This window comes from Enhydra lutris, unplaced genomic scaffold (assembly GCF_002288905.1).
Source record: "Enhydra lutris kenyoni isolate GAN:26980312 unplaced genomic scaffold, ASM228890v2 scaffoldscaffold34, whole genome shotgun sequence".
Classification (NCBI taxonomy): domain Eukaryota; kingdom Metazoa; phylum Chordata; class Mammalia; order Carnivora; family Mustelidae; genus Enhydra; species Enhydra lutris.
The window spans coordinates 17241004-17256037 of record NW_019154118.1 but is presented as its reverse complement, the minus strand read 5'-3'; the positions used below and the strand labels follow the sequence as shown (position 1 = coordinate 17256037).

Below are 15034 nucleotides of genomic sequence, written 5' to 3'. Positions count from 1 at the left end.
ACAGGCAGTATAGCTCCAGAGACACACTCTTAAAAGCTACATAACACTGCATCCAGGATATTACTTAATTCCAATTAATTGTTGCCCATCTGTTCTCCGAAATGGATACAACAGATGAAACTCCCCTGAAGTTTTCATTCCCCACAAGAGCTAGGTCTCTTACTTTTGCCAAGCCAATGGATATAAGTAGGAACACATTAACATTTTATTTTTTGTGTTTCTCTAATTACCAATGAGATAATATACTTATTAGTCATTTGGGTTTTCCCTTTACATTTTACCTATTTATATTCTTTGCCTATTTGTGTGTGTGTGTGTGTGTTTTTAAAAGATTTCATTTAAGAGAGAGAGAGCAAGCACAGAGAGAGTGGAGAGGGAGAAGCAGACTGCTTGCTGAGCAGAGAGCCCGATGTGGGGCTCGATCCCAGGACCCTAAGATCATGACCTGAGCCAAAAGCAGATGCTTAAGTGACTGAGCCACCCAGGCACCCCTTATTTTGTGTTTTGTCTATTGTGTTTTGTGTTCCTTCTATAGCTAGTCTTTTATATATGCAATCCCTTGTCGGTTTTAAACATTGCAAATATTTTCTCCTAATCTATACACATCTTTAGCTTTGACTATGAGATGCTCTGTTAACCAGAAATCTTTAATTATGAAGTAGTCGAAGGTATCAAATCTTATAGATCGAGCTTTGGGGATATTATTCAACAAATCTATCCTCACCCCAAGGTCAGAATGACATTCTCTGATTTTTCCTACTGGCTTTAACATTTTACCTTTCATTTAGATCTTTAAGCGCTTTGGAATGTCTTTGTTTTTATACGATTTGAGGTAGGGATCCAACTTCATTTTTATCCATACATAAGCCAATTTTCTAAGCATCATTACCTATTTCCTCCCCACTAATTTGTAACATTACCTTTATCATATACCTTGTCTCCAAATAGCTATGTCTATTCCCAAGTCTAGCACAAATTCGTATTTTCTAAGAGGAAGGACCCATCACTGAAGTTTCTACTCACACTGCTTTCTAGATTAATGAAAAATCCAACCACCGCCCTCCGAGATCCATGGGAGGTTCATCATTAGCTTTTTTCCCCAAAACAGAATACCCAGTTAAGAACGTGATTTTGAAAAAATAAATGCATGTTTATTAAAAAACAAAAACCCTAACCAAGAACAAACCCTGGGACACTGAAAAATCAGCGCTTCCTCTGAAGGCCAACAACAGCCAGTGTTGGAGCACCTAAAGAAGGCCAGGTGCCTCAGTCCGAACATCAGGTCTCAAAATATTCTTCTGCAGTCGAAACTGGCATTCAAGTTGCCGGTCTGTGTGGACCTGATTATTAGCATAGACAACCGTTACAGCTGGATGTCTGGCTGCCCTATATCCACTACCACAACCCACAGCCACCCCACAGCTTCAGAAAAATTACATATCCTCAACACTCCACTTGTAGGCAAGTTCCTCCACCGCCTTCTTGCTGGCGAGCCTGGCAAAGCGCTTCTGCTCAAATCCATTGGATCTGCAATCAAGAGACACTGATCAGCCAGAATCCTGAACTGGACATTTTTTTTTGAAAAAAGAGAAGAGTTCACAACGTAATGAATAAGGAGGAAAGTAAGGCAGTCATGTGAAAATATTTAAGGCATATGCAACAGAATCAAAAAGCCAAAATACATAACTCATCCTTTTATTAGTTTTTGTTCAGCCCCTTCAGCACTCTTGACAACTGTTTCAACATTTGCCACTCTACAGGCCCAACGCACTCTCAGCTGATGGCTGCGTCTTATCATTCATCCATTCATCATACAGGCACTGAGTGAATTCTCATTACAGGCGTATCTCATTCAACTGCACCTCACTTTACCGCACCTCAGAATGCATTTTTTACAAACTGAAGGTCTGTGGCAACCCTGCATCAAACAAGTCTATCGGCGCCCTTTTTCCAACAGCATTTGCTCACTTCGTGCCTGGGTCACATTTGGTAACTCTTGCAGTATTTCAAACTGTCTCATTATTGGCTATGGTAATCTTCAAACAATGATCTTTGATATAACTGTTGTAAACTGGGGGTGCCATGAATTGTGCCCCTATAAAATGGCAAACTTGGTCAATAAATGTTGTATGTGTTCTGACTGTTCTGCTGACCGGCCATCCCCCCATTTCTCTCCCTCTCCTCTAGCAGCTTCATTCCCTGAGACACAACAATACTGAAATTAGGCCAATTAACGATCCTACAATGGCCTCTAAGTGTTTATATAAAAGGAAGAGCCACATATCTCACTTTAAATCAAGAGCAAGTGAGGAAAGCATGTCAAAAGCCAAGACAGGCCAAAAGCTACACCTCTCACGCCAGTTAGTCAGGTTGTAAACACAAAGGACAAGTTACGGAACCAAATGAAAAGGGCTACTCCAAGGAACATACAAATGATAAGGAAGCAAAACAGCCTTCCTGCCGATAATAAAGAAAGTTTTAGTGGTCTGGATAGAAGATCAAACCAGCTAAAACATTCCTTTAAGCCAAAGCCTCATCCAGAGCAAGGCCCTAGCGCTTTTCGAATCTGTGCACACTGAGAGAGGTGGGGAAGCTGCAGAAGAGAAGTTTGAAGCTAGAGGGGCTGGTTTGTGAGGTTTAAGAAAGAAGCTGTCTCCATAACATAGAAGTGGAAGGAAAAGCAGCAGATGCCTGTGTAGAAGCTGCAGGAAGTTATCCAGAAGATCTAGCTAAGACAGTCAGCTCCCCTGAACAGATTTTCAATGTAGATGAAACGTATTCTACTGGAAGACGCCTCTAGGACTTTCACAGCTAGCGAGGGTAAGTCAATGCCTGGCTTCAAAGCTTCAAAGGACAGGCAGACTCTTGCTAAAGGGTTAACGCAGCTAGTGACTTTAAGTTGAAGCCACTGCTCATTTGCCACTCCAAAAATCCTGGGCCTCTTAAGAATACACTAAATCGACCCTGCCTGAGCTCCGTAAATGAAAAAACAAAGCCTGGAGGACAGCACAGCTGCTTACAACATGGTTTCCCAAATATTTTAAGTCCACTTTTCAGACCCACTGCTCATTAAAAAAGATTCCTTTCAAAAGATTACCTTTCACTAACAATGCACCTGGTCACCCAAGAACTCTGATGGAGATGGACAACGAGATGACGAGATGAATGTTTTGTTGTGGTTTTTTTTTTTTTTTTGCCTGCTAACACAATAGCCATTCTGCGGCCCATGGATCAAGGAGTCATTCTGACTTTCAAGACTTATTATTTTTAAGGCTACTACTGCCATACACAGTGATTCCTCTGATGGATGGGGACAAAGTAAATTGAAAGGCTTCATCATTCTCGATGTCATTAAGAACATTTGTGAGTCACAGGAGAGGACAATATATCAACATTTAACAGGAATTGGGAAGAATTTGATTGCATCCCTCATGTAGACCTGGAAGGGTTCAAGACTTCGGTGGAGAAAGGAGCTGCAGATGTGGCGAAAACAGCAGGAGAACCAGGATCAGAAGTGGAACCTGAAGATGGGCCTGAGGCGCTGCTATCTCATGATAAAACTCGACTGGACAAGGAGCTGTTTCTGACAGATGAGCAAAGAAAGTAGTTTCTTGAAATGGAATTGACCCCTGGAGAAGATGCTGGGAAGACCACTGAAGTGACAACAAACAATTCAGAATATTACATAACTGTAGCTAATAAGCTGTAGCAAGGTATGAGAGGATGGATTCCAATTCTGAAAGAAGTTCTACTGTGGATAAAATGCTATCAAAAAGCATCGCAGGGGCACCTGGGTGGCTCAGTAGGTTAAGCCTCTGCCTTCCGCTCAGGTCATGATCTCAGGGTCCTGGGATCGAGCCCCGCATCAGGCTCTCTGCTCAGCAGGGAGCCTGCTTCCCTTCCTCTCTCTCTGCCTGCCTCTCTGCCTACTTGTGATCTCTCTCTCAAATAAATAAATTTAAAAAAAAAAAAAAAAGCATCGCACACTACAGAGAATTTGTTCATGAAAGGAAGAGTCGCATGATGTCACAAACCTCACTGGTGTCTTATTTTAAGAACTTGCACAGCCACCCCAGCCTTCAGCAACCTCCACCCTGCTGAGTCAGCAGCCAACCACATCGAGGCAGGACCCTCCACCAGCAAAAAAATTATGACTCACTGAAAGCTCAAAAGATGCTAATCATTTTTTAGCAATTAAGTATTTTTTAATTAAGGTATACACATTGGGGTTTTTTATAGACATAATACTATTGCACACTTAGTAAATTATGGTATAGTATACATATAACTTTTATCATACTGGGAATCAAAAAATTCATCTGTCATATTCACTTAATTGTGGTGGTGTGAAATCAGACCCCCAATCATCTCTGAGAGGTGCTTGTGTATACTAGGCACTGTGTCATGAAAATGAGTACGACAGAGAAGCAGTTCTGATGAACTCCGACAAGTGGAGGATACTGACATTTATACCAACAAGTGAAATGAAAAGCATAAACTGTGGTGGAGATATGCATTGGGTAGCTTAGAAACAGAATGGGGATCTCACTCAACTTGGGAAAGGGATGAACGGGAATGGTCAGGAAGGGTTTTGTGGAGGGAGCCCCTAAGCTAAGTCTGGAAAGACAGAGCTAACCACAGGGTTGGAGGTAGGGAAGGCCAGAAAGGTCAGGAGAGCATTTCAGGACAGAGCACAAAATGACTAACAAGAACAAAGTGCAAAAATAAGAAGCAGCTTGCTACATGGAGGGAACCAGAGGCAAATTGGCATAGCTAGAGCCAAAGTATGACAAAGGGAATAGCACGAGACAGAGTTAAAAAGCTCAGATTTCGGGGCGCCTGGGTGGCTCAGTGGGTTAAAGCCTCTGCCTTCAACTCGGGTCATGATCCCAGGGTCCTGGGATCGAGCCCCGCATCGGGCTCTCTGCTCAACAGGGAGCCTGCTTCCCCTTCTCTCTCTCTCTGCCTGCCTCTCTGCCTACTTGTGATCTCTGTCAAATAAATAAATAAAATCTTAAAAAAAAAAAAGCTCAGATTTCATCCAGTAGGGTTAGACTTAAAATAGGAGCGGAAACCACATTTCAAAGAGCTCCCTCCAACGGAGACTGGAGGCAGGAAAGTTAGTCCAGGGTATCGGCAACAGGTGATGAAAGCGGCGATAAAGGAGACCCAGTGACAGGCTCGCTATGTAAGAGCAGAGGAGGAGGAGGTAAGTTTAACTTGCAGGTTAGTGATTTTCAGGACCAGATGAATGAGGCCGCACTAAGCAGGACAGAACATAAGAGGAGGAGCCGGTTAGGGGAGCTGAGGTTCGTGAGCTCAGTTCTGAATGCCTTGCACTTAAGGTGCCTCAGCTACACAGCAACAGAGCGATCCGGTGCGCAGCTATACACACCAGACGGAACCGCAGACACAGATTTGGGGATCACATACATATCGGTGGTAACTGAAGGTGTGTCTAAAGATTCAGCGAGAAAGAGCTCATGAAGTGAGAACAGCTAAGGTTAGAGATGGAGCCCCTAGCAGCATTAAAGCGGTATGAAGAGGAAGAGAGCTCATAAAGGTGACCAATAATAAGAGAAAAGAACCAGGAGTAGAGTGTAATGAGTTTCAAGGAGTAGACCACAACGCCCTTTAATACTATGAATTCTGTCTACTTCTATAAACTTCTTAAAAGAGCTTGTATTCACTGTCTATACTTCCTCACTTTCCATTCACTCCTTAACACATTAAACCCTGGCTTTTGTCTCACCACGCCACAGAGCTAGCACTCTTTCAGGTCACCAGTGACCTTCGTTATTGCCAAATGCAGTGATTCCTCCCTCTCCCCAAGTCAGTCACCAGATCCTGCCACCTTCTCCCGTGAACACTTGCGCACCCTCCTCTCTCCATTCCGCTCCCACTGCCACAGTTCAGACCTGTCTCCTGCACCCTGACCTATTGCAACAGCCTGTACCTTGTCTCTCTACTTCCAGACCTGCGCCTTTCACGTGTTTTTCAGATTACTGCCATAACGATGCCTCTATCTAAAATGTGGAGCAGTTAATCCTTCAGTGGCTCTCCTTTGCCTTTAGAGTGAAGACCACTCCTCAGAAATGCTTCCGAAGCCTATTGTGACCAGGTCCCTGCTCACCTTTCCAGTCCATCTCATACACTCCACTCTACATTTCATGCTATCCAACAACAGCGAACTGCTTATGAAGGCCCCTCCATAACACTATGATGTTCTATATTCTTGTGACTTTACACATAAAGGACCCTCTTGGGCGCCTGGGTGGCTCAGTGGGTTAAGCCACTGCCTTCGGCTCAGGTCATGATCTCAGGGTCCTGGGATTGAGTCCTGCATCGGGCTCTCTGCTCAGTGGGGAGCCTGCTTCCTCCTCTCTCTCTCTCTCTGCCTGCCTCTCCATCTACTTGTGATCTCTCTCTGTCAAATAAATAAATAAAATCAAAAAAAAAAAATAAAGGACCCTCTTCCTTACACCTCCTCCCTTTCCTTCTGTTGTCTGGTGACAGACACCCCTTAAGACTAAGCTCACGTATGATCCAGGAAGCCTTCCCTGACCACACTCTCCTTAGGCTGAATCCTACTCTCCCAAAGCACCTTGAAAATCCTCTATAATACCTAGCAAGTACCACTGAAATTATTTACTTGCCTTTCTCCTCTAGACAGAAAGTGAGTTCCTAGGCTCAGGGACTGTCTCTCACTAATTGTGAGAACCTGGCACCTAGCACACAGCTGCTTAAAGTAATCACATCTCTGCTAAGTGTTACTAAACTAATTGAGGTAGCAGGCTTCCCTCTTTCCTCACACCTTCAATAAGGGATGAGTAGGGTAAGTAATGGAATGTTGTTTTTTTTTTTTTTAAGATTTTATTTATCTATCTGACAGAGAGACAGAGATCACAAGAAGGCAGAGAGGCAGGCAGAGAGAGAGAGGGAGAAGCAGGCTCCCTGCTGAGCAGAGAGCCCGACGTGGGGCTCGATCCCAGGACCCTGAGATCATGACCTGAGCCGAAGGCAGAGGCTTAACCCGCTGAGCCACCCAGGTGCCCCAGTAATGGAATGTTTTAAGAAGGTAAGCTTATTATAAACGGCTCCATGTCTAACCTTAGAAGCATGCAGGATATGCTAGAACACCAAGAAAACCAATGTTTTTTGCCCTGAGGAACAAATACTTAAGAGAGCCAACACTAATATGATCATACAGATAAGGACAGAAGGATAAAAAACCAAACCCTACAGAATCAAAACAAACAAACAAACAAACAAACAAACCTGCAAGAGCACTCACAGTGGAAAAGTCTTGGACTAGAGAATCTAGAGCCCAGGATTCTAATTCCAGCTTTTTCAGGTGAACTAAATAACTCCAGTTAAGTCGTTCAATTTATCTGAGCCTCGGTGTTTGTCTTTTAACTAATAATAGAATTAGATTCGTGGACCTTATGGGTTTTTCCAACTACAGATCTGTTCCATAAATGTTCACATGCCATGGGTCAAAACCAGACAAAACCAGAAATGGTGACGAAAGAACGAATAATCAGAAAGAAAGCAGAGATGAGAAAGAGAACTAAAAGGAAAGATCTAGGGGGGGAAAAAGTGGAAGAACACTACTGGGAGAGCTGGAGACAGATTAGACACCAGGAAAATATGAGGTCAGGGAGAATTCTGAGTTTGGATACAGAAATTTTTTTTTTTTAATAGAAAAAAAAGAGGGCGGGCCTCAGTGTAGCAGGGAGACTCTTTAGGGTGTGGCTATAAGAAGATCTACTTCTGACTGCAAATGAGCATTCTGAAAGATAATCCCACTGCCAAAGAGCCTGTATCAGGCGAGCTGCAAACTAGAAGCAGTAAGTGAGCCTGAAACCACAGCCACCCTGCGGATACCTGCCAAAATCAGGAACTAGGGTCTCAGATTTCAAGGGCACCGTGAGGGGCCGAAGAACAATGCCTCAAGCCCATATGAGGTGGGGCAAGAATTTCAGTCACAGCAGAGGAACCTGAGCAGGCTAATCTCCCCTTGGATAGCAATTATAAAATCCGGACAAAATATAAAATTGCAAGCATTTGAAATTATTTGAAGGCCTGGGAAAGTGACCAAAAGGCAGGCAGAACCTGGATGGGAATCTATGTGTGAAAAGAGATTTGTGAGGCTTTCTGCCAGAGGGTATTTCCCAACCTGATCAGCTCCTGGAAGCAAAAAGCCACAGGCTTATGGGCTAGAGATGTCAGCGTGAAGACGCAGAGCAGCTGGAAAATCAGGGAGGAAACTCTGAAAGGGAGGGAACTACAAAACACAGGAACCCGAGAATCTACACACAAACCGCACCCAAATCCTTAGCCAACTGCTAAACTGTGCTTGTGCAAGGAAAATCACATTGGGCCAGATGAAAAAGCAGCAGCTAGAAATTCAAAGAACTGAGCAAAAAGTGTAGCTGCTGCCCACTGCAAAGAAGACAGTGCTTGGAGTTCAAATACACCCACATTAACTGTCCGCTAGAATAAAAATCAACATGCTTCAGAAGAATATAACAGAATTCAACGTCCCTATTATGGACCATTTAGTGTCTAGTGTATGTTAAAAAATGACCAGACATGTAAAGAAAGAGTAAAATGTAATCAAACTCAAGAAAAAGCTATTAAGAGAAACCAATCCTGAGGTGACCCAAATGTTGCAATTAACACACAGGACTTTAAAGCACTAATTATGAATATTCTCAAGGAAGAGGGAAATGTCTCATAATGAATGAACAGATGGAATATCTCAGCAAAGAAATATAAACCAATAAACAGAAATTCTAGAGTTGAAAAAAATCGGTAAAAATAATCTACTGCATGCACTTAACAGATTGGAGAAGCAGAAAATCAATGAACTTGAAAACAGATCAACAGTAACTATGCGATCTTAAAGAGAAAAATGGTGATAGAAAAATGAACAGAGGGTGGCTCAGTGGTTTAAAGCCTCTGCCTTCAGCTCAGGTCATGATCCCAGGGTCCTAGGATTGAGCCCCGCATCGGGCTCTCTGCTTCCCTTCCTCTCTCTCTGCCTGCCTCTCTGCCTACTTGTGATCTCTGTCAAATAAATAAATAAGACCTTATTAAAAAAAAAAAAAAAGAAAAGAAAAGAAATGAAGGTGAGAAAAAGGACTCTAATTTAATAGAATTGTGCCAAAGTAAATTTCCTTATTTTGGTAATGTACTATGGTTATATAAGATTATCAATTGGGGCAGCTGGGTAACACACTGTATTATTTTTTCGAATTCTTATCTAAATTATTTCAAAATTAAAGTTTTGAAAAATAAAGGTGAAATAAAGACATTCTCAGATCAACAAAAATTGAGAGAATTTGTTGCCAATAAACGTGCACTAAAGGAATATTAAAAGTTGTTCAGAGGAAAGAAAAAAGAGCACCAGAAATGGTTAAGTATACGAGTTAAATACTAACACCTATACATTTTGTTGTTTTCTTAGGGTTTTTTTTAGTAACTGTGAATTAAAAATTAGAACACTGTATTGTGAGACCCATACTATTTACGTTTTATCTATGACAACAATAGCACATAGAACAGAGGGTAAGTGGAACTTCAGTTTTACAAGGCTCTTACATTTTCTGTGAAACAGTAGTTACAACTTTCAGCAGGCCGTAAATTAAAGATACATACTGTAATCCTTAGAGCAAACACTAAAAAAAAAAAAAAAAACTGTGGAGGCTTAGCTAAAATAACAGAGCAATTAAAATCCAATACTAAATGCGCGCACCTAAAATCCAAAACACTGATAATACCAAAGGCTGGCAAGGACACGGAGCAACAGGAATCCTCATTCTCTGGTGTAATATAAAATGGTATAGGCAATTGGAAGACAACTGGTCACTTCTTACAAAGTTCAACACAGTCTCACCATACAACCCAGCCATCAGTGGGCACTTCACAAGTAAACTGAAAACTATGTCCATGTAAAACTATACACAAATGTTTATTGCAGCTTTATTCACAGTCACTAAAAACTGGGAGCAACAAAGATGCAACAAAGAGCAACAAAGATGGGGAATAAACAAACTGGTGCATCCATACAACGGGCTATTCATGCAAGAACATGGATGAATCTTAAGTGCATTTTGCTAAGCGCAAGAAGTCAGACTCGAGAGGCTACATATTGTATGCTTCTATTCATGCGACACTCTGAAAAAGGCAAAACTACAGGAAGAGAAAACAGAACACTAATCACAAGGATTTGGTGGAGGGGGTGTAACTGACTGAAAGAGGACTTGCAGAGAAAATTTTAGGATGATGGGACTTTCTGTATAGTACTAGGGTGGCGAATGAATGACTCTGCATTTGTCAAACCCCACAGAACTATACACCATAAAAAAATATAACACTAACATAAGCAAACTCTAAAAAGGAAAAATGACCCAGGATGTCAGGAAACCCAGGACAGACTGCAGACTATGACAAATGAATCTACCTATATTACAAATGTATGACACAGTAGTATGGGGTGGGGAGGCAGAGAGTTGACCCTTTAAGTTATGTTGGAAAATGGTACTCTCACTAGAAATTTAAGGGTAAGAACAAAAGTAACGACACATAAATACTGTACTTGAGCTGGAAATCTGTTTCTCATTTCGTTTCTCAATTCTGAAGCTGTTTTACATGTATACTGAGGTAAGTAAAATGGTTGGTAGCTGGTGGGTGCCAGGTTTCACAATGTTGGAGGGGAAAGTTATAGATAAGCAAGTAGAAAAGGTAATACTGAATTACAGTAGGTTACAGGAGTATGAACTTATACTCATGTATCTGTATATATAAACATGTATATATACAGACACATACATAAGCAGGTACAGAAATGATGACAGGTATGTGTATATACATGGATTACTAGACACATACTACCGAGCTCTGTCTGCTGACAGGGCCTAATAACAAGGACACCCAAGTACCAACAAGTACTTCTACAAGGCAGATCTTAGTTTCTAAATACCACTATCCATTAAAAGTAGTCAGGGCCCCTTGAAGAAATGGCCCCTTGGAGAAAAAGCTGGGACAGGGAAAGCACAAGATGAGTCTGGAGCATCCTGCAGTATCAGAAAGTCAGGGAGTGCTCAAAAAATAAAAGGATAGGGCACACAAAAGGGACACCTTAAAGAACTCCCAGTGGCTAAAGAAGAGAACAATCTGAGCAACAAAATAAATAATATATTACTAGATTACAACAGTATAAAATATGTATGACTCATTACTGGCAAAAAAAAGTAACTGACTAAATGGGGTGATGAAACAAATCCTTATAGAAAAAGTCCAAATATTATACGTAGATATCCCACCCATAGGTTGCCTTTTGCATGCAAGTTGCACTTAGCGACATTTCTAGAGAGCAGAGTACAGAAAGGGAAAATGAATAACTTCATTTTTTTTTTAAAGATTTTATTTATTTATGTGAGCAACAGAGATAGCGAGAGAGAGCACAAGCAGGGGGAGCAGCAGGCAGAGGCAGAAGTAGGCTCCCCACCAAGCAGGGAGCCTGATGTGGGGCTCGATCCTAGGACCCTGGGAACATGACCTGAGCCGAAAGCAGACACTTAACCAACTGAGCCACCCAGGCACCAATGAGTAACTTCAAAGTGGAGAAACTGGCAAACGTTGACTACCTTAACCAAGTGATTAAGGTCAGCATCACAAGGGATGTCCTGTGACGTACTGGTTAAAATGATTTGATGAGAAGGGCACTATTCCACTGTAGTATTCTTTCCAAAAACAAATAACCTCAGTCAAACCACGAGAAAAACAACAAATGAACCCAATTTGAGGGACATTCTACAAAATAACTAATCATATTCCAAAAAACTGACAGGATCACAAAGAGCAAAGACTGAAACTGTCACAGATCACAGAAGACTAAAGAGAATGACAGTTACATGCAATGTGGGATCCTGAACTGGAACAGAAAAAGGACTTTAGTGGGAAAACTGGTGAAACCCAAGTAAAATTTGGTATACTAATAACATATGAATGTTGGGTCTGATAAATTGTACCACGGTAATGTAATGAGTAGTAATAAAACTGGATGAGGGGTGCACAGGAATTCTTCATACTATCTGCAAATTTTCTATAAATCCACAATCATTAAGAAACATTGTTTTTTTTTTTTTTAAGATTTTTTATTTATTTATTTGACAGACAGAGATCACAAGTAGGCAGAGAGGAAGAAGTAGGCTCCCTGCTGAGCAGAGAGCCTGATGCGGGGCTCAATTCCAGGACCCTGGGATCATGACCTGAGCCGAAGGCAGAAGCTTTAACCCACTGAGCCACCCAGGTGACCCAATAAAGTTTGTTTTCAAAAAATAATTTTCAAAACAGCTCCCCCTACAACTACAGAATACATATTATCCTCAAATGCAAATAGATTATTCACCTAGGTAAACTATATAGTGGGCCATAAAATGCAGCTTAATAAATTTCAATAAGATCAAAATATTATGGAGTATATCCTCTGACCTCAAGAGAATTAAACTGGAAGTCAGTAACAGTGAGATATCCAGAAATGTCTAAATGTTTAGAATTAAACAATGTAACTCAATGGGTCCTAAGTTCCTTAATTAAACAATGTAACTCATTGGATCCTATGTAACTCATGGATCAAAGAATGAACCAAAATCCAACACAAATTTCTAGGAAAAAAAACTCTCAGCAAACTGCGAACAGAAAGCAACCTTCTCAACTCAGTAAAGGGAATCTACAAAAAACCTATAGCTTAGCTTACAACATATTTAACGGCAAAAGACTGACGTTCTTCTAAAGATTAGGAAGACAGAGATGTCTCTTACTACTTCTATTCAACATCTGCACCGAAGTTCTAGTTAGTGCAATAAGGTCAGAAAAAGAACAAAGGACATTTGGGTTGGAAAGGAAGAAATAAAACTGTCTACATTCATAGATGACCTGACCCTCTACGTACAAAATCTGATGCAATCTACAAAAAAGCTACTGTACAAAGTGAGCTTCACTATAATAACATAATAAATACAATGATATTTGTCATAATGAAAAATTCAAGCTTTTAAGCATAAATTAGGAATTTCAAAAAACACTCATCTGCCACCATGAACCCTAGCTTCCCATTAAAGATTTTGGTGATGAGAACAAGTAATGTTAACAGATATAAGATTGACGGTGTGTAGCATCAACATTTGGCAGGTCTGAAAAACTCAGCAAACCCGTATTTTCCAAATGACCAGTACATCATGTTATAAAATCACGCACCAGGAAAAGATTCATCCAAAATAGGAAAAAAAAGTGGATTTTAACATAACAGTACACCAAGTTTTTTTATATGGTTCCAGATACCATATTACAAATCACATCTAAGAAACTATCACTTGCTGAGTTTTTAATCAAAACATATAATACCAAAAAACAAACAAACAAACAAAACAAAACAAAACAAAAAACCCCACCATAATATGCCTTCCTTTTCTAACTACCTACGGATAAGGCTGAATTTTCTAAAGCTAAATTTTCAATTTCTTCAATTAACATAGTGCAAAAGATTCAATGCAGAATCCTGCTATCTAGTATTAAGCCAAACATGAATGAGATTTACAAAAATGCTTATCAATGCCATTCTTCTATTTGCTTTGTTTGGGGAATGTTATTTTTCTTTAAAAATGTGGCAATTATGTTAGCATAATGGCTTAAGTTTTGTTTTTTTTAAGATTTTATTTATTTATTTGACAGAGAGAGAGAGATCACAAGTAGGCAGAGAAGCAGGCAGAAAGAAAGAGAAGCAGGCTCCCTGCCAAGCAGAGAGCCTGATGCAGGGCTCGATCCCAGGACCCCGAGATCATGACCTGGACCGAAGGCAGAGGTTTAACCCAATGAGCCACCCAGGTGCCCCATCTTTATTAAGTTTTTAATGAACGAATAAACACTTTTTAAACATCTCAGTTCAGTTTCTAATATAGTAAATATTAAAGGACATATTCCACATAAAAAGTTTTTTGGGGGTCCTCAGCAATTTTTAAGAGTATAAAGGGGTCTTGAGATCAAAAAGTTTGAGAATCACCAGGCTAAATGCTAGAACAATGTCCTTTAGTAGGCAAGAGGAGATGGGCTCTAACATGTAAACAAGGGACAGACTTTGGACAGAAGCACATTTAAGTCATCATGCTAATAGACTGAAAGTTAGCGTATATGGGTAGATGCTGGTCGTAGGGGTCAGTGAGACACCGTAAGTAGCTCACTCCTAAGGCACTGAAGAGAAGGTTCAAGAACTATTTTTTTTTTTTTCAAGAACTACATTTTAAAGATATTACACAAAAAAGACTCCAGACTCTCACCCATCACTCATCCCCTCTAAACCTTAGAAAATATCCCTCAAAGTGACCAATGTCAAAAACAAAGGGTACGGCGCTTGAGTGGCTCAGTTGGTTAAGCAACTGTCTTCGGCTTAGGTCACAGTCCCGGAGTCCCGGGATCAAGTCCCACATCAGGCTCCCAGCTCCATGGGGAGTCTGCTTCTCCCTCTGACCTTCTCACCTCTCATGCTCTCTCTCACTGTCTCTCTCTCAAATAAATAAATAAAATCTTAAAAAAAAAGGGGGGGGGGTATCCTATCGGCAGCACCAGAGTTATTTGTCCAGAGCTTTAAAAAGCCTTGAGAAGGAAAAAAAAAAAAGGAGGAGGAGGTGTATTCTAAGCATGAGAAATGGCATGTGGGGACCTTAGAAACAAAAGCAAGCAGACTGCATGTCATTAACTTTGTGCTTAGAACAGAGAGTGGGGGAGAGTAATTTAAGAACAGTTAGGGGGAGGTTAGGGCCAGATGGAAGAGAAAACAAAAACGTGGGAAACATTCAGGCTTACCTGTCCACTCCGTCCCAGCGATACCCAGGCCAGATATTGAATCTGTTGGGAGGTGGTGCGGGACCACTGTATCGAGGTCTCACTAGTGAGAGAAGAGAAAGAGAAAAGAAGTTAATTATCTATGTAACTCACTTCAGAGCTGGGTGGCAGAGGTAACAAAAAATGT

General features: G+C 41.0%; 1 protein-coding gene across 2 annotated transcripts in view; it reads right to left on the bottom strand.

Moving 5' to 3' along the window:
- Positions 1–1129: 1129 nt before the first annotated feature.
- Positions 1130–15034, bottom strand: part of LOC111153945 (BUD13 homolog) — a 28120-nt gene continuing 14215 nt past the window's right edge. Inside the window, exons 9-10 of one of the 2 annotated variants that reach the window (XM_022513291.1) lie at positions 14869–14950; positions 1130–1527 (exon numbers count right to left, since the gene is read on the bottom strand). In XM_022513291.1, coding sequence (XP_022368999.1) covers positions 1434–1527; positions 14869–14950 — 176 coding nt within the window. In that variant the 3' untranslated portion in view covers positions 1130–1433. The remainder of the gene's footprint in view (positions 1528–14868; positions 14951–15034) is intronic. The other variant, XM_022513292.1, reaches the window with a different exon arrangement.